The sequence below is a fragment of the Centruroides sculpturatus genome, unplaced genomic scaffold (genome assembly GCF_000671375.1).
Source record: "Centruroides sculpturatus isolate CEXI.00-Female unplaced genomic scaffold, Cexi_2.0 scaffold532, whole genome shotgun sequence".
NCBI classification, from domain to species: Eukaryota; Metazoa; Arthropoda; class Arachnida; order Scorpiones; family Buthidae; genus Centruroides; species Centruroides sculpturatus.
Window position 1 is genome coordinate 236,942 of NW_019384733.1, and position 24,135 is coordinate 261,076.

Here is a 24,135-nt window from a genome sequence, read left to right on the forward strand (position 1 = left end):
ATTTCTTTTTCTTAAAAACTCTGCTTCTACCCAAACATTTCATGTCAATGAGACCAATATAGCATTACAGTGAGTGTAGGAAGTATTCATACAATATAAATATTTTCAATAAAAATTAAATAATGTCTCTATTTGTAAAGTAATTTTGATGTGGTGGCTACACTTCGTATGTATGAATGTATGATCCATACTTTGCAATGGAACATTTTGAGTTGCATTTATTAAAATTTACCATTACACATTTTTTGACAATAAAACAAACAATATTAGGTCCAACATCATTTGGCATGAAAGTATTCATACACTATCTTTTATGGGTATGAGAATATGTCTGATCGACCATAGATAACACTACTAGGTCATCATAAGGTGTTACACCATAGGAAGATATTTATAAACAAGATGGACCATAAAGAAAAAAAACTCTGGAAGGACCAAAAAAGTCATAAGCCTCCATAGTAAGTGAGAATCATTAAGTGAAATTGCCAAAAGCATGAATAGATCTTGTTCAACTGTTCAATATATGTAGACAGTAGCAAACTACAATAAACCAAGAGACCTACATCGTCCAATTTTAAAATCAGCATGATGTAAATATGATGAGAAAAGTCAAAACAAATCTTAGGATAAGTGCCCTGAAGATTGCAGCTGAAGTGGAAAATAATACTGGAAAGATATTACATAGCAAAGTCTGAAATGTCAGCACAGCATTAGAAAGGATACCCATGGTAGAACTGCCCAGAGAAAATGCTGAATCATTGAAGTAAACCAGAAGAAAAGATTATAGTTTGCTAGAGAATGTCACAATTCACCCCAAACCTTCTGTAATAAAGTCACATTCACTGACAAAAACAAATTCAATGTGTTCCAGTCCAATAAAAGTTGTCTGTTGTGGTGTAAACCAAATACAGAATTGAACAAAGAAAGCATTTCTTTCTCAATGAAACACAATGGATAATTACTGCTTATCTGGTGATGTATGAATGCATGCTCTACATTTCATCCATGGCATAATGGATAAAGTATACTTACATTAGCAAATTGAAAAAAAATTTGACCTTTAGTGTTCAGAAGATGTGACTCCAATGATTCTATCTTTATGCAGCCAACAATTCAAAGCATAGAGCTTGGAACACCTGAATGTGATTATTGTACAACACCCCCATTATCTTGAAACTCTAGTACAAAGTCCTGATGTCAAGCCCATTGAGAATGTATTGGATTATCTTAAGATGAAAATAAGAAGTTGCTACATTTTGAACAGAGATGATTTAAAATTGACACTACAAGAAGAGTGAAATAATATCCCCATTGAGTTCATAGCAAGGTTGATTGATTCATATGATAATCTGTTAAAATATCTATATAAGAACTTATATGGAAGCTCAGAAACCACCAGAATTTCATGAAAAGTACATTGCATATCCTCTTTACAGTTCAAAAGTAAATATTTTAGTTTTTTTATCTTTAAATTTTATTAAAACATATTAATAATAATAAGCATTGCAAATATTTTTTGACTCACCATAATATTTAAATTATTCAATTTATCATAATCTTTTTTTTATTATTTACAGCTGTTGTAAAATTTGTTATCTTATTATAAAGTAATTTTATAACAGCTATAAGTTAATCTCATTAAATTTAATAACTAATAGTTAACTAGATTATCTATAATGTTAATTACTATTTTAGCATAATTATATATTTTTTAAATATACATACCTCTTTCAAATTTCCTGGAGTTTTCAAAATATAATATATAGCATAAGCAGGTATCCATATTACAGATGCTAATGCCATTCCCCATCCCATCATTTCTCCCCACCATGGATATGTGTATGAATCAGCATAAGTTAAAGGCTCATGCTGAATCACTGAAAATAAGAAAATTCCCTGAAAAATTAAAAACAAGTTAACGTTTTCAAATCAAAAACAGTTTTCATTTACTATGTAATAAAATTTCATTAATCTAACCTGTAAAAATTAAATATAAACAGAATATCAAGTTACTTAATTAAATGAAAATAAAAAACAAAAAATTTATCCTAAACTTAAGTTGTTTTGATTATATTCCTATACTGATCACAATATGGAAAGAAAAAAATGCTTATTTATATGGCAAACAATTCAAACAATTAAAAATAATAGCACTTGAAAAATAAATGAATAAAATAAGAGAAGAATTAATAACTTGTATTCAATTTTTTAATAATCAAAAACATAGCAGTAATACAGTAGAGCGTCAATTATCCGAAAGTCAATCATTCGAAAGAATTCCAGTCGGCAAATTTAAATTTTCGCCAGTGCTGTGGTGCTGCAATCTTTGGCTATGTCTTGGGCTACTCAAATATTTTATGTTTTTGATACTAAATTAACTTCTGAAGTATAATTTTTTATTGTTTTTATATTTTTCAATATATTTATTTTGTTCATACAAAATAAAAAAATAATTTTTAACGATACAATAGTCTTCGTTACGCTTAACATTGACAAAAATTCAACAGGAAGCGACACGCTACAGAGAAAAATGTCAAGATGGGATAAATTAATATATTTTTTCGTACATAATCGGTTATCCGAAACATCGATCTTCTGAACAACCCCAGTCCCCAATTGATTCAGATAATCGACGCTCTACTGTAGTTTATATTTTAAAAAGGAAAAGATTTAATTCTTAATTTTAAGAAAATATGTTTATTCAAATGCTTGTTGCATCTATTGAAAAACACATTACAGTCGCCCCCCCTATAACATGGGTTCCTATAGTTCGGATTCCTATATCACGGTGAAAAAATTGCAACAGTATTCGTACAAACATGCTAAAAAAACTCCTATAATTCGGTAAAATGTCATCGCCGATGTATGTCACAACAGGATTGGTCAAATCTAGACCAATAGCGGATATTGCCCAAACAGTTGAGTTTAAACGAACAGTGAACCTACTAAAAACCATTTATTATTTAATGTCCATAAAAATTATATTTATATTAATGATGTCTCCAAAGTTCAGCAAATTTTTTGCAAAAAAAATAATTTATCAGGAAGCACGTGAGTGCCATTCGATGACAAGCTCCACAACGAAAACAAGCTTAAGCAATGGCATAGTCGAACGGTGCGTGCTCGGTAAGTAATCCTACAATTTTTTGTTTATAGCATAGTTTATATGGATTATTCCCAAAAAATTATATGTATTTTGGAAATATTGAGTTGAATTAGTCTAGAATCGATTAAATTTATGGACGAAACCTTTCAAACAGCCATAATCCGTAAACTGCATATGTGCTGTGATTGGCTGGACTCATAGAAAATGGATTCATGACAACTGGAACGTATCTACCGTGTTATGGGGGTTGACTATACCTTCTAAATCTTTGTGTTTCCAGTAAATTACAATGTCTACTTGAGTGAACAAGTAGACATTGTAATTTACTGGAAACACGAAGATTTTGAAAGGGTCAGTTACAGGATTCAAGTAATCAAGTAGTATAAAGTTTTATTTATAATTAATTTTGTTTTTTATTACAATTGATCAAAGATCTCAATGTGACATTGTGACATCATAAATAATATCTATAATATGCAAGAAAATGATAAAATGTCAAGAAAAATTAGATAATTCCTTAGAAAAACAAACATAAAAATTACCATTCAATAAATATCCAATCCAAAATATCCATTCAAAACAATTCACTTTAAATGATATCAGTTGACAATTATTCATATTATGTAATTAACATTTTATATCACATTACAGTATTAATTTGAGGTGGAGAGCATATTTTAAAAATAAACAAACTAAAAATATGATTAAAAATTGCAGTGTGACATTGTGACATCATAAATAATATCTATAATATGTAAGAAAATGATAAAATGTCAAGAAAAATTAGATAATTCCTTAGAAAAACAAACAAAAATTACCAGTCAATAAATATCCAATCCAAAATAGCCATTCAAAACAATTCACTTTAAATGATATCAGTTGACAATTATTCATATTATGTAATTAACATTTTATATCACATATATTGTGATATAAAATTTTAATTACAATAAAATTCAGTTATAACTCAATTCTTCTTCAAGAATTATTATAATTTACAATTAAAAATTATTTTATTCTTACTTTAAAAAATTTTTTTAAATTATAATCCTTACCACAACTAGAGCTGGTGCAAAAAATACCCAACAAACAAAGAAATAATAATTTGGCTTAAATCCTAACATATCTTGCATATTACTATATAATGTTTTCGCACCTATTAAAGAAAAAGAAAATTCATTAGAAATAAATAAGGGAGAAAAGCATGTCAGTTAATTCATTATTAAAAGAATTTTGTAATTGCTTATATAAAAAAAATATATAAAAAGAGTTTTAAACTAGTTTTGACTGTTGAAATATGAACAAAATTAGTTTAGCTAAGTCCCCTCCTCAAAAGAAAAATTGCAACACCATGAAGAAACATGTACAGCCACATCCAATTGCAGGACTGGTAAGGTGATAGAGATATGCAAATGGTTAAGTTTGTATATGAATTGTGTCATGTGATATCCAGTTTTGGCTATAAAGACCAGTATTTGGCATGGGCCATAAATGCTATCAGTGATTGTGTCAGCCAAACTTTTGAAGTAGTGTAGAAAATGCCTCAGAGCCCATCAAGCTGGATACCACCAGTTAACAGCTGGGGAACAAGACCATATCCTAAAGCNGTTTCGAAGTTCGGAGGAATACTATCCGATCGGTATATACCGGCTTGAGCGTCGATGTCGACGTCTCCCACACTCCGAAAAGTTTCGAATTGTTGTCTGAAGATGAGGGAAGACCAATCAGTATTCATTATTTTACGTCGCTGCTTCTTGTGTTTGTTCTGTGGGGTGTTCGTTGTCCGAACATAAAAATCTTTCGCGAAAGTGTTCGTTATCAGATTTGTTCATTAACCGATCACCCACTGTATATAAAAAGAGTTTTAAACTAGTTTTGACTGTTGAAATATGAACAAAATTAGTTTATCTAAGTCCCCTCCTCAAAAGTAAAATTGCAACACCATGAAGAAACATGTGCAGCCACATCCAATTGCAGGACTGGCAGGAGATATGCAAATGGTTAAGTTTGTATATGAATTGTGTCATGTAATATCCAGTTTGGCTATAAAGACCAGTATTTGTCATGGGCCATAAATGCTATCAGTGATTGTGTCAGCCAAACTTTTGAAGAAGTGTAGAAAATGCCTCAGAGCCCATCAAGCTGGATACCACCAGTTAACAGCTGGGGAACAAGACCATATCCTAAAGCTGCTTGACCTTGGTTTGTCAAAATGTGCAGTTGCCATACATGCTGGGCACANTCAGTGATTGTGTCAGCCAAACTTTTGAAGAAGTGTAGAAAATGCCTCAGAGCCCATCAAGCTGGATACCACCAGTTAACAGCTGGGGAACAAGACCATATCCTAAAGCTGCTTGACCTTGGTTTGTCAAAATGTGCAGTTGCCATACATGCTGGGCACAATGTGAGTACCATTCAACAATGTGTGACACAATGGACACAGAAACCACTGCAAACATGACAAAGCAGGAGCAGATCACACCAGCTTACAGACTGGCAGATTTGCCAAACAACCTGTCGGAACCCATTCACCACAGTAAGTGACATTCAAAGCTGTCTGTCACCACCAACAGATGCATCTCTGTCCATCCAAACCATTTGCAACAGCTTGCATGAAAGTCAGACTGTACACCTGACTTCATGCAACCTGTTGAAAGTATTTTTAACTATTGCAAATGCCATTAACTGCTTGACACAGGGCTGCATGCCTGGCGCAGTGTCATTATCATTGCAACTGGATGGCATTGAGTTTATTGTTTACAGACAAATCACGCTTCTGTCTGTGGAGGAATGATGGCCATGGATGGGTGTGGTGGTATCCTGGGGAATGTGCCAGTCCTTTTTGTCGAGTGTCACACTGGCCCCACATTGGACATCATGGTTTGGAGAGATATCATGTTTCTATCAGTGGAGAGCCCTAGTGTACATTTCTGGTATTCTGACAGCAGACCAGTACATTGCATGAATTGTGGGGCCTGAGGTTCGGCCAATGGTGCAGGCCACACCAGACAGTGTTCCAGCAAGACAATGTCTAACTGCACATTGCAAGGCAAACTCTCACCAGCCTGAATGGATTTACATCCTTCCCTGGCCAGCAGCCTTGCCAGATCTCTCTCCCATTGAACATCTGCAGGATCTTATCCGACATGAAGTACACCAGGGATCACCACCACATACTGTTGAAGACATGCACATTGCAGTGAATGCAGCTTGGATAGGGATATCTCATGAAACCATTAATCACCTCATTGATAGTATGCCTCTCCATATAGTGGCCTATATATGTGCCCCTGGGAGCCATATTTGTTACTGAATAAACAGGCTTCTGTTGCATATATTTGTTTGTTCTTTTAATCATTTGCATATCTCTATCACTTCTATTGGTCCTGCAATGTGCATGTGACATGTATTCTTTTGTGATGTTGCAATTTCACTTTTGAGTAGTATAGTTTGAAAATATTATAATTGAGTTTAAGTTAAATACAGTTAAAATGGAAGTTTAAAATCATTGCAAAACGCTTGAGACTTCTCATTGGAAAATCTTAATGAGAAATGGACATGCTGCTACTATTCATTTAAAAATTTTAACCCATTTTAAAAATATATTTGGAATACTTTGATTTAAAATATTATCAGGTTTTATTTTCAGTATTCAGACTTTTCAATATCTGATCAGAATAAAAATACTAATAATATGATAAGTTACTTTACATAATTACTTAAAATAAAAAATAACATGTAAGTAGAAAATTGCAAATATTTACCATATACCCAGGATAATCCAACTATTTCAAAAAATACAACAGTAAGTAAAGTAGCTCCACTAGCTGAATAGAAGTCCATCAGTTGAAACAAATACATTCCACCCTATGGATTAAATAATTATACATTATAGTACAAAAATAAATTTAATTTTTATGTATACTAATATTTTATATAAATACTAACAAAATACAAACAGTATTTTGGAAATTACCTGAGTGACTAGTGGTAATCCTAATAAGAACTGGATCACTACAATACCTAATGTAAATAATCTGCGCCGAGGACGGAGTACTGTTGCAAATTCATCTACAATTCCTGTTACAAATGATTCTACTGTACAAAACTAAAAGATTTAATTAATAAATAATTAATAAAGAATCTCTTATTTATTTCAAAAATTTATAAATGTTCAAAAAGTGATGATTACAAAAAATATAATACTTCACTCACATTTAAATTTATTTCTAATTTTAATTAAATTTCATAAATATAGTTTAAATTCATGATTTAATTTATGCCAAAAATTAAAAACTTGTATTTGATATAGAGATTTGAAACTCTTACACAAGTGTTTTCCAGTCCATGGAGTGTGAGACTATTGCAACGGGGATGCAGCTTTTACCAAATTATCATTTTTTAATACAAACAAACAAAAAAAAGTAAAAAAATCAATGTCGAAAAAAAAAATCAGCAAAATGGTTATGCCTAATTCACCCTCATCCAAATGACTCAGGTTTGAACACTAAAAATCCATCCACACTCTTGTTGAAATGTTGTGACAATATACCTTATTAAATAAACTATATTGTTTGCTCCAGCAAACAATAAAGTTCATTTAATAATGTATATTGTTTTATAGGCCATTAAATAAATTATAAGAACAGTATTTATGAAATTAGTTGTTATGAGGATTGAGGGGGTGCAACAATTTTTCTGAAAAAGAGGGGCCAAAGGTACAGAAAGTTTGAAAATCACTGCCTACACAATTCTAAATTTATTAAGATATCAAATATTTGTATAGAAAAAATAAATTTTAATAGTTTAGAATGTAAAATTATCATTAAAAACTAACATAAATATCTCAGATAGGATGTTTAACTGCTAAAAAATTATTCTTATATTAATCTGCTAAGATTATCCAGTAGAAACAATTCAGAAGAGTTTCAATTGCATAATTTTATAAAAATTTTTTGTATAAATATAATTATTAAAATAAATCATATTGTATACTATTATATTGCAGCTTAATTATTAAATACTTTTTTAATAGTACAAGCATATAAATTATATAGTATTAAATATTTGAATACAGTGGTACCTCAGGTTACGAACGCCCCAGCATACGAAATTTTCAGGATACGACACGAAATTCGAACATATTTTTGCTCCACAATACGAACAAAAACTCACCATACGACGTTACATTAGTTCGCATTTTTCATTTGTTTTTCTTACTACGGTTATTTTTTTTAATGTATTACTTGGCTTTAATTTGAGTATGTTTTTCACGTTGGAACGAATTATTTGGTTTTACATGTAATCGTATGGGAAAAGATGATCCACCTTACGACATTTTCATGATACGATCTCAGTTTCGGAACGGATTAATTTCGTATCCTGAGGTACCACTGTATATGTATAGAATAATCTTATTGATTGTAAGAATGAATTAATAAATATTTAAATTAACAAATGTGATTACCTGACTATCTGTTCCCAAAATAATTAACATTAAGAAAAATAGTACTGCCCAAAGAGGAGATAATGGCAAACGAACAACAACTTCTGGATAAGCAAGGAATGCTAAACCTGGACCTATAAAAATATTAAAATGTGTTAAACATTAATTTAAAGTTATTATTTTAAATTTTTAATTGTAACATTCAAATAAAATCTTTTCAATGTTTCTCAATCTGTAAATGAAAGAAATAATTTATATTAATTTATATTGTAACATAATAATATACATAAATATTACTTTGTAATTTATATTAATACAATATAAATTATTTCTTTCATTTGTCAATTAATTTAAATATTAAAAAAAATGAACATTTAAATTGTATATTCTGGAATGTTTTATATTTTTCATTCTATTTGAATGCAGCCATCATTTGTTTTATAAGTTTATCCTGAAGAAGATTGGTTAAATACAGCCAAAAACATTAGAGATGAAAGTGATTGTAATATTTAAGGTGTTTTTGGAATGTTTTAAAATGCTTTCTTTTGAAAAATTTACTTGTAATTTTTTTTTCTGATATTAATGAAAAATTAGATCAACATCCAAATGTGGATTTCATAAACACTGATTTATTAATAGTTTAGTAATATACATAAATAATATTTTCATTGTATGTAGACTTACAAATAGAAATACCATATGTTAATTAATTAAATTGGATTTCTTTATTTGATTTTCAATAAAATCTTAAGCAATTAATCATCTCAAATAATTTCAAAATTGTATTAATATATACCAGAAGTAGGTAACCATCTTAAAATATGGATCTAGAAAATTGTAAAGAAATCAAAATAAGCAAGAAATGCTACTAATACAGTTAACATAAACTCTCAACATTCATATATTGTATTTGATTGACATTTTTGAGCTAACTATATAAAAAAAAAATCAAATAAAAATGATAGTTTAGATCATAAAAAGATGTCCATTTTAGTAATAAAGAAATATACAAAACGTAATCCCTGGTAAAGAAATCAAAATCAAGACAAATACATTTGCTCTCAATAGAGAGTAAATATAATATTCAATTCAATAATATCAAGGTTTCATCAATATTTTAACCATCTAATGTACTAGAAAACAACTAATCCTGTATTCTAATAAATTTTAATTTTACTCTGAAAATAATTAATTTTAAATCAAATTTGCTAAAACTGAATGTTTTCAGAACAAAGTCATAAATGCAATGTTTTAATATTTGTGAATGTCAGTTTTGTTAAATATATCCAAGGTATAATTCTTAATGTATAAGTCATATGTTCATTCAAAAATGTATTAAGAACTTCAAAGAGATAAAAAAAATATGTTTATATTGACTATTCCTAAAGTGATTTGAACAGGCCCAATAGAAAATAGAATAAGTATGTCACAGTAACTCAAATTATTAAAATGTTTGGCATTTGAACTACAGGTCATAGATTCAATATCTCTTTGGGACCAAATATGTAAATTGTATTTAGATCTTGCTCTCCTTCTTTGGTGAACATATCATTTGTATAAAATATCAGAGATTCATTCAAAAAAAAAAAAATACTAAAAGATACAACATATTGGAGTTTAAACTTTAAATGTAAATAATAAATACCAACATGTTACATTTTAAATTAATATATAAATAAATAAAATATATATATATATTTAATCATGCTAAGATTTATCTTTTAAGAAAGAAGTCATTTATATTTAAAAATTGGCAGTATAGCTCTTTAATGACTATAAATGAGAGTTGAGTCTTTTATGCTAATGATAAAAAAAAAAACAAATGCAATCTCTGGCAATTCTTATTTTTCTTTCTAATTCTTGAATAATTCATTTAATGCAAATTATCAAATGTTTTCTTTTTTATTTATTTCATTTAATCATTTGTTTTTAATTTACATATATTAAATTACATATTATTTATTTTGTACGAAATGCTAAAAATGTAATAATGAAATAATAATTAATAATTCTAAGTATCTAGCAGAATTACTTAAAATTGATATTAATGTTTCTAACTTCACAAATATCTTAATAATGGATTTAAAAGTAAGTGATATTTCTATATCTATTAGATTTAAAGATAAAACATTTATTCTAAAAAATTCTTAATGATTCATAAATTAAAAACTTTGATCCTAGTAGCAATTACAGTTAAATTTGTCACATAAGTTTTTTATGAATATACTTCATATCACAGCAGTATTTTTAAATTTGAAATTTTCTACATCTAATTAAAAGTAGAATTTGTTTTTCCACATAAAAATCATTAGTGAAAACATTTAAGATAATTAAATTTTTGGAACAAATATTATTCACCTGCTCTGGCAACTTCAGAAACATCTTTGTTTTGTAAAAATGCCATATGACCTAAAACTGAGAATATTACGAGTCCTGAAAATAAACTGGTACCACTGCTTATACAGCATACAATCAGTGAATCTCTAAAAGCAAAGAATTTAATATTATTAGAATAAGTACTGGTACATAATAGTCTAATATAAATAGATTATTATTAATATAAATCAAAATTTGTTATGTAATCTTCAAAATAAATAACAAGCTCAAAAAATGAAGAAATAAGTCACTATTCTTAACATATGGAAGGGTTATTGCAATATAATAATATAAATTTTAAAGTTTACATTTTTAAAAGAAGATATTTTTAATAAAATTTAAAATTTGTGCTCTGATGTCTAACATATATGACTGTAAGAATATGGCTTATTTTTCACAGTTTAACTTAAATATTTAAATTTTTGGAATTAAACTTTTCAAGTCATCATTAGGCATATAAAATGCAGTTATAAAAACTACCCATTTTACTTGCATATTTTCAAACACATAACATATAATCTATTAAAACAGATTATAAGTGAGTAAATTTTGTTAACTTTTTTCAATTAATTAAGAATAACATAAAATTAGAAATTTTGATATTTTATATATAATTTTGTTACATCTGATGATTCAAGTTAAAAGTTCATTGCATACTGTTTAACGTTAATATTTAGAACTGTTAATACACAATGCAACCCATAAGGCAATCCATAACTTTGAGACAATGTTCATATAAAAAACTCAGAATAATATTTTACTTTTTTATTCAAAATAAGTTCCATTATAACTGATATACTGTTCAGCTCTCTTTTCTAATTGTTGCATTGTTGTTGAAAACTCCTCTTTTGTAATAGTTTATAGTTGGTTTGGTTAAGTAGTTTCAGTTTTGAAAATATCAAATCTTTGACCTTCAATTGCAATTTTAATTTTGGGAATAAAAAACAGTCTGGAGATGACAAGTCAAGTGAATAGAGAAGGTAATCTATATTATGATTGTTTTTGAGCCAAAAATTGTCATATAATTGTTGCTGAATAAGCTGGAACATTGTTGTGCAAAATGAAAGATATCACATGTGCAAATACAGATCAGAAAACACATTGTATCCACTTAAAAAATGACTCATTATACATTTGTAATATTCTTGATTTACCTTGATACCTTATACAAAAATTCTTTGTGCAACTATACTATGACTGTCAAAAAAATAAAAAAGAGCATTCTTTTTACTAATGGCTTCTTAAATCACAATTTTTTTTTGGTTCTGGTGAATTTTCACAACCCATTCAGCACTTTGCTGTTTTTACAGTTAATTAATCACTTGTGGTACAGTGGCAATGTAGTTGCCTGTTTGGGTTATTGTGGAATGACCACTGTGCTCATAGTCCTCTACTGATTCTATCTTCCTTTATGAAATCTGGCATATCAAAAGATGCTTGCTCAACTTAATGCCTCTTTGCATAAGCCTCTTTTTATTATTTCCAAAGATGTTGTTTTGAAGTCCATTATCATAGCTGATAATTGGTTTCAAAACAAAATTTGATTGTAACATAATCTTTTTTTAGAATCCATCAAAAAAATATGTTTCACTAAACAGTAATGTATTTGAGATCAAAGGACCACAATTCAAATTATTCATAAACTTCAACATTGGTTACAAGGACAGAAATGACTATATATTTTTTATGGCTATACTTGTAACACTCAGTCTCAGAACTTACGGACCACACACTGTCAGGTAGCTGTTATAAAATAACAATTTATTTTAGCATCATTAATGCCTTGTTTGCTCTGCAATATATATATTATAAAATTTTAATTATTTTAATGTAGATAATTGCCATTAATAATATATTAATACATCATGTAGTGTCAGTTTGTTAATTAAAGATGATTTTAATCTACTATTGAAATTAGATTTATTAAAAACAAAAAATGTTCAGGAAGTTCAAAATCACTGTTTAAAGTTACTTGTATTTGACTTCTTTTATGAAGGCAGCAAAACCAAATTTTGACTTTTTAAGAATTAAACAATTAAATAAACTTAATAAACATTTATACATCACAAACCTGTAAAAATTATGACGATATCTATTATAACTTCCAAGTGCAATATTAGCTCCAATTCCAATTCCATATGAAAAAAGAACTTGAGTCCCAGCTGAAACCCAAACCTAGAAATTGATAATGAAATAATTAAAATATTTAAATACATATGCATTTAAACATTTATATATTTTGTTTTATTGAATGCTAAGTAAATAAAACTTTTACATTTAAAAATAAAATAAATAAATAATTCTATTAGTTTTAAAAAAAATATATATGAACTTGTTATTTTTTAATTTATTGAATATACTACCTGTAATTGTCATATTAAAATTATTAAATTTTTTCTCTATATTTCATCACTACATTTTATGTTTTACAGTGGTGGACAAAATTTTTAGAGCCACAATTTTGATATACAACTTTGTCCTCCAACTTTGGAGTGACATAATTATAGAGGAAACAACTTCCTTTGAAGTAAAGGATAGGAAATACGGATGCCTTTTCTGAATTAATTAAACCATTGTTACAGTAACAATGGATAGTTTATATCATCCTTGCAGACTTACTATTCCAAACATGCAATTTTTCATGTACAGTAGAGCATCAATTATCTGACTCAATTGGGGACTCAGGTTGGTCGGTTAACTGAAAAAATCGGATAACCGAAAAGAAGGAAAAAATACATTATTAGTATAGTATAATAGGATATTAGTATATCCCATGTAATTAGTTTATTAGTATATCACTATTAACCAACTTTGCATTGAATTTTCATCAATGTTTAGCCTAACAAATTTTTTAAAAAAATAATAATCATCGCTATTGTATCATTAAAAATTATTTTTAAATTATTTTATTGCTCACAAAACAAACAACCACGCAAAATTAAAAAATTAAGTTTCGTTTAAATATTGTCCTCCCTTCAATGGTCGAGCCATTGATGCCAGCTAAAACATGCAAAAATTTAACAAAAATAATATTAAAGTAGCCAAGACATAGCCAAATATTGTAATGCCACATCACTAGCGGAAATTTGAAATTTGCCGACTAGAACGGTTGGTTAACCGATGTGACAGTTAATCGGGGTCAGATAATCGATGCTCTACTGTATATTTGGATTACAAATACTGCAGAAAAAATTTAACTCTAAACTCTTTGACATAGTTGGTGTTGATAAACTTGACAATTCAAAAATAATGACAAATACAACAGGAATAATATTCAAAGATTGGTGTGCTCTAATGAAGAAACTGATGAACATTATGATTCTTCTGCTGACAAATGATGTAATTATCATTAATAATTAATTTTCAAAAGTAAATGTGGGCTTATTTTTTCTTTAGTACATTAGACTAGCAACTTAGTTTTCAAAATTAAGCCCAGGACCTATATCCAGAAATATCTGGTACTAAACTATATATCATTAATAATATAAAATTTTTATGAAGTTTAAATCATTCTCTATGTTCAAGTAACATTTAAGTAAACAGAAAGAATAAATAATAAGTTATAATAAGAATAATAAAAAAATATTACTTTTGGTTCATGCAACTTCTCCCATTTAGGCTTGATGTAATATAGCAAACCAGTAGAAGCACCTTCTAATGTCACTCCTCTTCCAAACAATATGAGAAGAATAACATATGGAAAGAGAGCAGTAAACCATATGATCTAATATAAAATGAAAATTATTATAAAATTTTTTCAAATAATATCAGTAATGTTAAACTGTTAATGTTACCTACCTTTCCACTTTGGTGAATTCCTCTCCAAATAACAATATACACAAGAAACCATGCTAATAAAAGATATAATGCTAATTCTAAACGAAGTCCTCCTAGATCATGTAAACCACTGGTAATTTGTAAAACATGATGTCTGAAATATTTTTAAAAATTACTAAATTTCAAAATAATATGTATAGTTTATTATAAAACATATTTTAAATTAATTATTTGTAACAACTTGCAGAATATTATCACATCACAAGACATCGCGTCTTTATTATGTGCAACACTGTGATGCACTGTGATGATTAAAGAAAACACGCAGAAAACAACTGAATTTGGATTGTTCTTAACATAAGTTATAATTTTCTAATTATACTAATCTTACTAATCTGGCCATTCCTTGTCTTGTGCAAGAAATGCCCAGGAGTGTCAGATTATTGAGTATATAGGGGTAAAGCCTAACTAAAGGCAGTGAATGGCGTGCCTTCAGTACTGATTCTTTTTGGAGGGAGGAAGGGAGGCAGTTAGACAGGCAAATAACATGGTGTGCTGGCATGCAATATTATACACAGAAATGAAACTGAGAAAACAGGATATGTGGCCTGACTAACATTTTCATAGAAATAGGAGCACATAAGTGATCACACTGGGCAGTAGGCCAGATATTGAAAAGGCTGAATTATTAAAGGTCAGATAAACAAAGATTATACTGTAAATAGCTTTTTAAAAACCAATTCTTCTAAATTATTGTTAATGCATAAAAATGACTAAAAAAGAATAAAATTCATTTATTTTCATGAAATTGATATTTTCATTAATAAGTTGTATGCTAACATTTTTAAGTTATTTAAAATTTTTTCTAGATAAAAAGCAATCAATCAATTGCATATTAATTTATTTTTTTCGGAAAAATGAATAAAAACTGATTTTGCCAAGTTGACTTTGTAATTTCATTCAAGTACATTCAATGGCCAATGAATTAGAAACCCCCGTGCATATTAATTAAGTAAATGTAATTTTGCATTTTACAGTATATGCAAAACACTTGAGTCATATGAGTTACCATGTGTTCATAAGCTCCTATTTAAGAATGCTGTTGGTCAGTATGGTCATTAAGTTTATGAAAATGGGAAAAGCAAAGGACTTGACAGAGTTTCAAAAAAGGCTGATTATGGGTGCCCGTTTCATTGGAGCCACGATATCAAGAATTGTAGAGCTGACTAGTTTTTTCAAAGATGAGAAAACCCATAGTGTTAAAAAGTAATTTGCAGTTTATGTCTAAAAGAAGTAACTGTGGCTCCAAAACAGTTAATCAGGAACTCTACCGACATTGTCTGAAAAGGCTAGTGCAAAAAAAGAAAAAGAACTTCCTCACTAAAGCAATTGACAGAAGAATGTAATGAGTCCTGTCCCCGACACATATCTACCTGAACTATGTGCAGAGAACTGAAAAGAATCAGTATGAACAGTTGCAGGCCTATATAAAAACCATTGATTTCTGTATAGACAAACCAGAAAGTTTGTCTATAGTGGTGCCAAGAGCATCATGATTGGACATCTGAGGACTGAAAAAAAGTGATGTGGTCAGATGAATCACGGTACACCTTATTCTGTACTGATGGTAGACAGAGGGTTTGGAGGGAACCTCATGAAGCAATGGACCCTGCTTGCTTCATTAACATGACTCAAGGTTATGGTATGGGGTATGTTCTGTTGGAACAAAACTGGTCCGCTGATATTACTGAAAAGTCAGGTGACTTCCAACAAGTACTCGAACATTGTTGTCAATCAAGTTCATCCTGCAATGTTGCATTTTTTTCCTGCATGTGATGGCTCCTTCTTTGATGACAACGCTACTGACCATAACTCAATTGTTCAGCAGTGGTTCAGCGAGCATTAAGATAACTTTTGCCGCTCACCCTGGCAACCAAGAGCCCAGATCTTAACCCCATCAAAAACATATGGGACATGTTAGAACGACAGATCCACCAGCAAAGTCCACTTCCGTCAAATCTACACGAACTAAAAGAAAGTCTAGTTAATACCCGGTGTGCATTCGACTTAGAAACACTTCAGCACCTTGTAGAATCCATGCCAAATCAAGTAAATTATGTAATTCGAGCTAAAGGTGGTCCAATAAAATATTAAACTGCTATTTCTAATTCATTGGCCAGTGAGTGTATGATCATTGAAATATGCTGGAAATTTATTATATTAAGCTTATATTGTTTAACAAAATATCGGAGATATAATGAATATTATAAAAAAATAATTTCAAAAATGAAATCACGTTTAATCAGTTCAAATATCGCATGAATTTCTATATTCTTGTTACAGTGTAAAGAAAGCGACATCTATTGGCATTTATGAGTACAAAAACATTGTAATGTGACAATTCGTGTTTAGACATACTTTTTATAAAATGTAAAGTCTGATTTAGATAAAAATGATTGAAAAAAGAAATGTTTGTTATATCTGAATAGAAAGAAATGAAGTTATGTAAAATAACAATTACTTTAAAAACTATGATGCGTAAATTTCCAGTAATACATAAACGGGTTTTTACAGAAAACAAATACACAACATTGGGAGGGTAACCTTTGACACGTGTGCCAAATGTGGCATGCAACCACGGGTTTACCTTAAAAAATAAATATTCAACATCTGTTAAAATATTTTTTCGTGTTTCGTAAAAATTTTATCGGGTTTCTAAAGTGTGTAGATATGTGGGTTATTGATTGTTTGAAAAGGTTATCTCGACACTTAAAAGACACCAAACAATCTGCTCCTAAAAATTTCGGTTGATACATGAGAAAATTATCATGGTAAATATATAAAAACCACAAAGTAAACTGGAACGATATATATTCTGTACTCTCACCTAAACGTCAAATTTCCAGCAAAACACCCAAATTCAACATTCGAACGTTTCCGGCCACTCGTTAATCGGCCTTCGTCAGGAAAAGTCAAAACGAAAATAACTGTTCTATTTATAGAATATTGCCACGTTTTACACATAATTTAAAAAATTTTTAAAAATCGGATCGAACATCGGCTGTGACGATTAAGCGACGTATAATTTCCTTTAAGAGTATCAGTAGCGTACCGTAGCGGGGGCGACACTTTTTAGGGGCGGCAAAATTACCTTTTAGGGGGCGACAAAATTTCACAATAAATAATAATAATATCTTGTAAAAATTTGAAACATCCTAATCTATGCTTGCATCGCGCCTACGATAGTGTTAAATTGAAATTGAAATACAGTGGTACCTCAGGATACGAAATTAATCCGTTCCGAAACTGAGATCGTATCATGAAAATGTCGTAAGGTGGATCATCTTTTCCCATACGATTACATGTAAAACCAAATAATTCGTTCCAACGTGAAAAACATACTCAAATTAAAGCCAAGTAATACATTAAAAAAAATAACCGTAGTAAGAAAAACAAATGAAAAATGCGAACTAATGTAACGTCGTATGGTGAGTTTTTGTTCGTATCGTGGAGCAAAAATATGTTCGAATTTCATGTCGTATCCTGAAAATTTCGTATGCTGGGGCGTTCGTAACCTGAGGTACCACTGTACCTAAATAAGGGGGCCGAAATTTTCCTCCGCCACGGGAGGCTGACACCACTGGCATGGTTAAAAATTAAGACAGCATAAGCACAATTATTTCAGATATTACAGGTAAAGAATTTTGAGATTCCTGCCACAAATAAGCTACGTATTGATTATTGACCATTTGTGACATGCCATAATAACGAGCAAAAATTAAAAAACTAATAAGTACTTTTAAAATTAATAAATACAAATGTATTCTGACAGTTTATGAGTTTATTATACTTTCTATTTGCAAAATTTACAGAACCTTAACATAAAATAAGAAAAAAGTGAATTTTTAAGAAATTTGTGGGATTTCCCGGGATAAGAAAAATTTTCCGGGATATTTTCCGGGTTAAAAAACGGTTGTTTTTTAACCCGGAATCCCGTTTAATCCCGAGATCCCGTTTGAGAAACCCTATGCCCTACAGCAGTGTTTTTTAACCTTCTTGAATACGCGACCCTTTTAGAAGTTAAAAAATTCTGGCGACCTCCCATGGCCATATTAAATCTATATCAGTGATTTTAAAAACTACGTATTTAATTTTCTTTCTGTTGAGATCTAAATATTGATCGAAAAACCAATTGTACTGTAAAATAAAGCCTTCTCACTGAAATTGTGGGTTTTTTATTGTAGTGTAGAAACCTACAAACACTTGTCTTTTTCTTTTACCCGCGACCCCCGGTGTAAGGTTTCGCGACTCCCCTGAGGTCGCAACTCACAGGTTGAAAAACACTGCCCTACAGTAAATCATGAGTGGTAATCTTAAAATTAAGTGAATGTAATTGCAATATTATTTCAATTTTTCCGATAAATACTTAAAATTATGCATTTTATCCATTAATTATCTACTCCCGTCATCAATGATCTTAGTTTGTGCAGTACATGCCGTATTTTTTACCTTTAAGACACACCGTTGTATTGACCCCAACACATTTTTCTATACGTCTTATAATGCGAAAAATACGGCAATATTTGATTGCTTCTTCGTCTATGTTCATTGGGAAAAAAACACAAAATTTCTGTGTAGAACATATCATACAGGAACACACTTGATAGAGAGAGCAGACTTTATTTTGTATCACATATTATTTTTGTACAAAGGGATGGATATGCATTTCGGGCTATTTGCTCCCCCTTTTTTTGTACAATTATAAATACTGAAACAATATTTACTTGCGACTTCTGGATAAATGGTGTTGATTTAAAACAAATCAAATGAAAACATAAAATTGTACAAAAATAATACGTGATACAAAATAAAGTCTATTCCCTTAATCAAATATGTTCATGTATATGTTCTATACAGCAATTTTGTGCTTTTTCTCCAAAACGGCAATATGATAATGGTTATTAAGTAATAATAGAATAAAGGTTATAGTAAATTTAATCTCAATTAGTCTTTAATATTTTTAGCTACCTAACAGTAGAAAATAAAGTTTTCTAAAACTGTCTTAATCATCATAAATCATACAATAAATGGTAAACTATACTACAGTATTTTAATAATTTGGATTTGCTGCTCTGCTATCAGCTTACGTTGGGATATATATGGCTTGATCTTAATTTTGGAATAAAGAGGGCTTGACCGTAATAGAGATATTTAGTTCTGACAACAACAAAAAAAAATTAACTTAAATACAAAGAATGCTTGAAAAATCAGAGATTTCAAGCTGGATTCTCTCTCATCGCACGTCTATTTAGTAGACATGCAACATACTGTTTTACGAAACAGTGAATATAGGCTACTTTGTTTCATAAAAAGTACGGACATTTTACACAAAATTATGCAAAAAGAAATAATATTATTTTTAAAATCTAACATTTCTATTTATTATATATATTTATTTTCTAAAATTTAATTTCAGTTTTGAATAATAGAATGAGTTTATCGTCAATGTAGGGCAGTAAAATGGAGACAATGTGAATTTTTAAAGGAATGTGTACATTTCCTTGAAAGAATCTTTCTGTAAATTAATAGACTAAATTGTATAGTAATGTTCACCATTTGAGAATCAAGTGCAAAAAAAACGGCCAACCTGTCGTTCTTCTACGTTAAAATGAATACAAAACGAAGCTATTTAGCTATTTCTATTTCGTTTAGAGTAGACGAAGGTTTACACGCTGACTGATACAGACTGAACTAGCTAATTTTAGTACTTTCAGTTGTAGTGGTAACATAATTATACTCCAGATTTTGGCAGTTTTCCATGTTTTATTAGAATAACTTATTTTATCTCGGGAATCATCATTAATTCAAATTACTAAAATTTGTTTCAGTAATATGATAAATTTGAACATAACGAGAATCAAATAGTTGTTATGACAAATATATTCGTCTTAAATATGTTTTAACTTGTCAAAAACAATTACACTATAATTCTTTTTCCATTAGTTATATCATTCAGAAAGTATGGATTTTTTATAAATGAATATCTTATTTCCTTTTTTTTTGTTAAATAAAACTAAATCTAAGTCAGTTGTTTATTGTATAACCACCTGATAATTTCATTTTATTAAATATAACTTAAAAAATAGCTACAAAATATAAATTTTAAACATTATTTTAAGTATTATGTTAAAACAAACTAAAAGTATTATTTTGAAGCTCAATAGTAGGCTAATGCTTTTTTAAATAAAATTATAAAGATGGGTATGATATTAACTATAGTAATAATAATTTTTAACAGTAAGAAAAAGAAAGTTGCTTTGTAAGAAACAATTATTTTTCTTCTTCTGTCTATACATATCATAGATTAAACTTGTATTTTATATTAATTTTATTTATTAATAATGTAGCATTGCTCTAAACCAGTGATACCCAACTTTTGTGTCACAGCACACTGCTGTGCAGTGAAGCCATTCTAAATATGCCATAAAATGAATAAAAAAGTTTTAAATGACATATTTTAAACTTTTTAAAAAAATAACAAAATATATGTTGTGTTATCAAGTATATTTCAGAAGTTTGTTTCAGTATATTATAATAGAAAAAGTATTAGAGATCTTTGATCAACCTGATGAATGGTCCAGTAATATTTAATAACATATGCCACTTCAACCTTTGCCTAACTGTTTAAGTGTGCTATAAGCCCAAAAAGCTTGGAAATCTAATCCAATGGAAGCACTTCTCTAATCTGATAAGAGATTGTTATTGATAAAATATAGATTTAATAAATATGAAACATCAAGAAAAAAATTATACAAAAAGAAATGTTTTGAAACATTTTTGGTCAAAATCTGATTATCCTCAGTTTTAAATCTTATATTTAACAGGAACCACAGACCACCTATGCCCAATCCACTTCTTATCCTGTAAATATCACTTTAGGTAATAATATAATATAGATTGTATGGCCAAAATATTTTGTCTATCTATAATCTAACATAAGAGATATGTGATATGAAACATGTTCTTTCTTCTGGCTAAACAGCATATAATTACAGTTTTGAAAAATGATCAAGTCTGCAAACTACCTGGCACATGCTCACAGATCATACTTTGAGAACCACTGGCATAGAATATACAAATTAGAACACATCTGAAATTAATATTCTAAATAGTTACAATTTTTGAATTTAAAACATATTCAAGGACAAACAAATAAAATTACGTGGATTTTGCTATTTAAGTTGATAGTTACTGGCAAAACTGCAGACAACATTCTGAGACTTCTAATCAAGGACTTACCAATAGATATAACAGTAAAGAGAAATTCCACTGTTATGCAGATCTTACACTACTCACATAAGGTTCAAATAGATAAATTAGATAAAGCTAGCATTTACATCATTAAACTTATTAATAGGCAAGATTTATATTATATTGATTACACTATTAGCTAAACACACTATTAGATCAATTTGTAAGATGATTACAGTACATTAATGCTTCTAAAGGCATTACGACTAATGCAACCATCTTGACTATGTAGATTTTAAACAATGATACAGAAACATGGAATAAAACCTATGTTAATAAAGGAATGGTAAGGTTATATACTCCAACAAGAGTTTTAGATCAATTTTATATCTTTTGAGATGGCATTATAACACTATATGTATATGAAACTGGCAGTGCTTGAACACAGTTAATGAATTCTATTAATTTCTCTTCTTTTTGTAAGAGACTAATAGAAAATTTGCTTTTTATTTGTGTTCTTGAATTTATCCAAAGTTTCTAGGTTTTTATTATTTTATTTTAGTTTTTATATATTTATTCATTTTTCTTTTATATTGCAGTTAGTGTTACTAGTAATCAGGTTTTTCATGTATTAGTCATCCTTGTGCAGAGACTGCACATGATGAATTTTACAAATATAGCCTTGTATGGGATACAGCTTATAGCCAAGATTTTAGGTTTTTGCCAGTTAGTTATAGTGTATCAAGTTAAAATTTTTAACATACATTTTAAGAATTAAAAATCTTTGTCCCTTTTCTCATTTCAATGAAACAGTTAGAATTTGAATGTAGAAAAAGCAGGAAGTGCTACTGCACTAGAATAATTGGCATTTTGGCAATTGTTCAAACAGACAGATTTCTTTTAAAGAAAGATAACATAAAATAGTTTTAAGAAGTTTTTGAGAAATGAAATAATAATAAAAAAATATTAAATTTCTTTTAAAACTTTGTTTGTTTTATTTGCTTCATTTCAGATTTTTAAGTTTATTTGTAAAAATGAAAAAGTATTAATTTATTGTAAAATTTCAATATTTTAAAAAATATATAATTTGATTGAAATTTATAAAAATACCAAATAAACTAGTTTCAATAATAATAATATTAATAATCATCCATTACACCCCCTTTTTTTGAATATGAATGTAAAAAGTGTTTTAAAGTATTTGGCAGAATTTTATTTTTAGTTGAATAAAAAATTATGATGATTTAGAAAAATTAAAATAAATTTTTAGCTGTGTTTTTTTGTTTTAGTATGTGTATATATTTACTACATAAAAGAATGATTATATAATAAACATTAAAGTGTAATTTTTAATTAATTAATATACCAGTATAAGTCATTATTTTTTATGAAATAAATAAGAGTAATTATTTTATCTATAATCTTAAAAAATACATTAATTTATGTCAATGCTAATATATAAATGACATTTTAAAAAAGTCTTTTAAAATTTATTTATAAGTTAAATACAAGTTTTGATTTATATTTAATATATTGTTCATATGTTGTTGTACTAGCAATTTTACATATATAAACAAAATATATTTAAAAATAATAGAAAATTATTATTATATGCTGTTCAATTACATTTGTGTTGATGTAAAATAGTCTCTTGGCATTTTCCTGTAATAGTTACTGGTACTATAGATGAGAGAACATATGTGAAAGGCAAAGTTCCAAGTGAATAAATTCAGTAGAGAATTCAAAGGAAAGTTAAAATAGTACAAATTATTGATATTTAAATACACACAAAAAAATTTATGTAATTACAGTATATTTATTTGATATCACAATTCTATAATTATTTTCATTTTTTCAGTAATTTTTCTTTTACACTATTTTTGGATTTATTAAATTAATCTAACTTAGTTTAAAATGGCCTATTTAAAAGATTATTTATTCAAATTTTAATGCAAATAATGAATATTTTAATATTAGAATATATAAATAATATTTAAACTTAACTGTAACAGAATAAAATTGTAGAGGAGTTAATTATGAAAAAAATAAATAAAAATTATTCAAATGCTTTTGAGCTTAAGTACTCATCTTCAGGAATGTAAAAAATGTTCTATTCTTATGGAAGTACAAACTTGAGAAAAATTCTTGCTATAGTAATGACATCACTAATATATTAGGT

At 28.6% G+C, this 24,135-nt stretch overlaps 1 protein-coding gene across 5 annotated transcripts in view; it reads right to left on the bottom strand.

The window, feature by feature from the left end:
- The window catches only part of LOC111628235 (sodium- and chloride-dependent GABA transporter 1-like), a 110,009-nt gene that overhangs the window by 61,720 nt on the left and 24,154 nt on the right, over positions 1 to 24,135 (bottom strand). For all 5 annotated transcript variants that reach the window (XM_023371978.1, XM_023371982.1, XM_023371980.1 and 2 more), the window contains exons 4-12: positions 14,727 to 14,859; positions 14,518 to 14,652; positions 13,000 to 13,103; positions 10,911 to 11,035; positions 8,574 to 8,686; positions 7,083 to 7,214; positions 6,871 to 6,973; positions 4,162 to 4,262; positions 1,726 to 1,896 (exon numbers count right to left, since the gene is read on the bottom strand). In XM_023371978.1, coding sequence (XP_023227746.1) covers positions 1,726 to 1,896; positions 4,162 to 4,262; positions 6,871 to 6,973; positions 7,083 to 7,214; positions 8,574 to 8,686; positions 10,911 to 11,035; positions 13,000 to 13,103; positions 14,518 to 14,652; positions 14,727 to 14,859 — 1,117 coding nt within the window. The remainder of the gene's footprint in view (positions 1 to 1,725; positions 1,897 to 4,161; positions 4,263 to 6,870; positions 6,974 to 7,082; positions 7,215 to 8,573; positions 8,687 to 10,910; positions 11,036 to 12,999; positions 13,104 to 14,517; positions 14,653 to 14,726; positions 14,860 to 24,135) is intronic.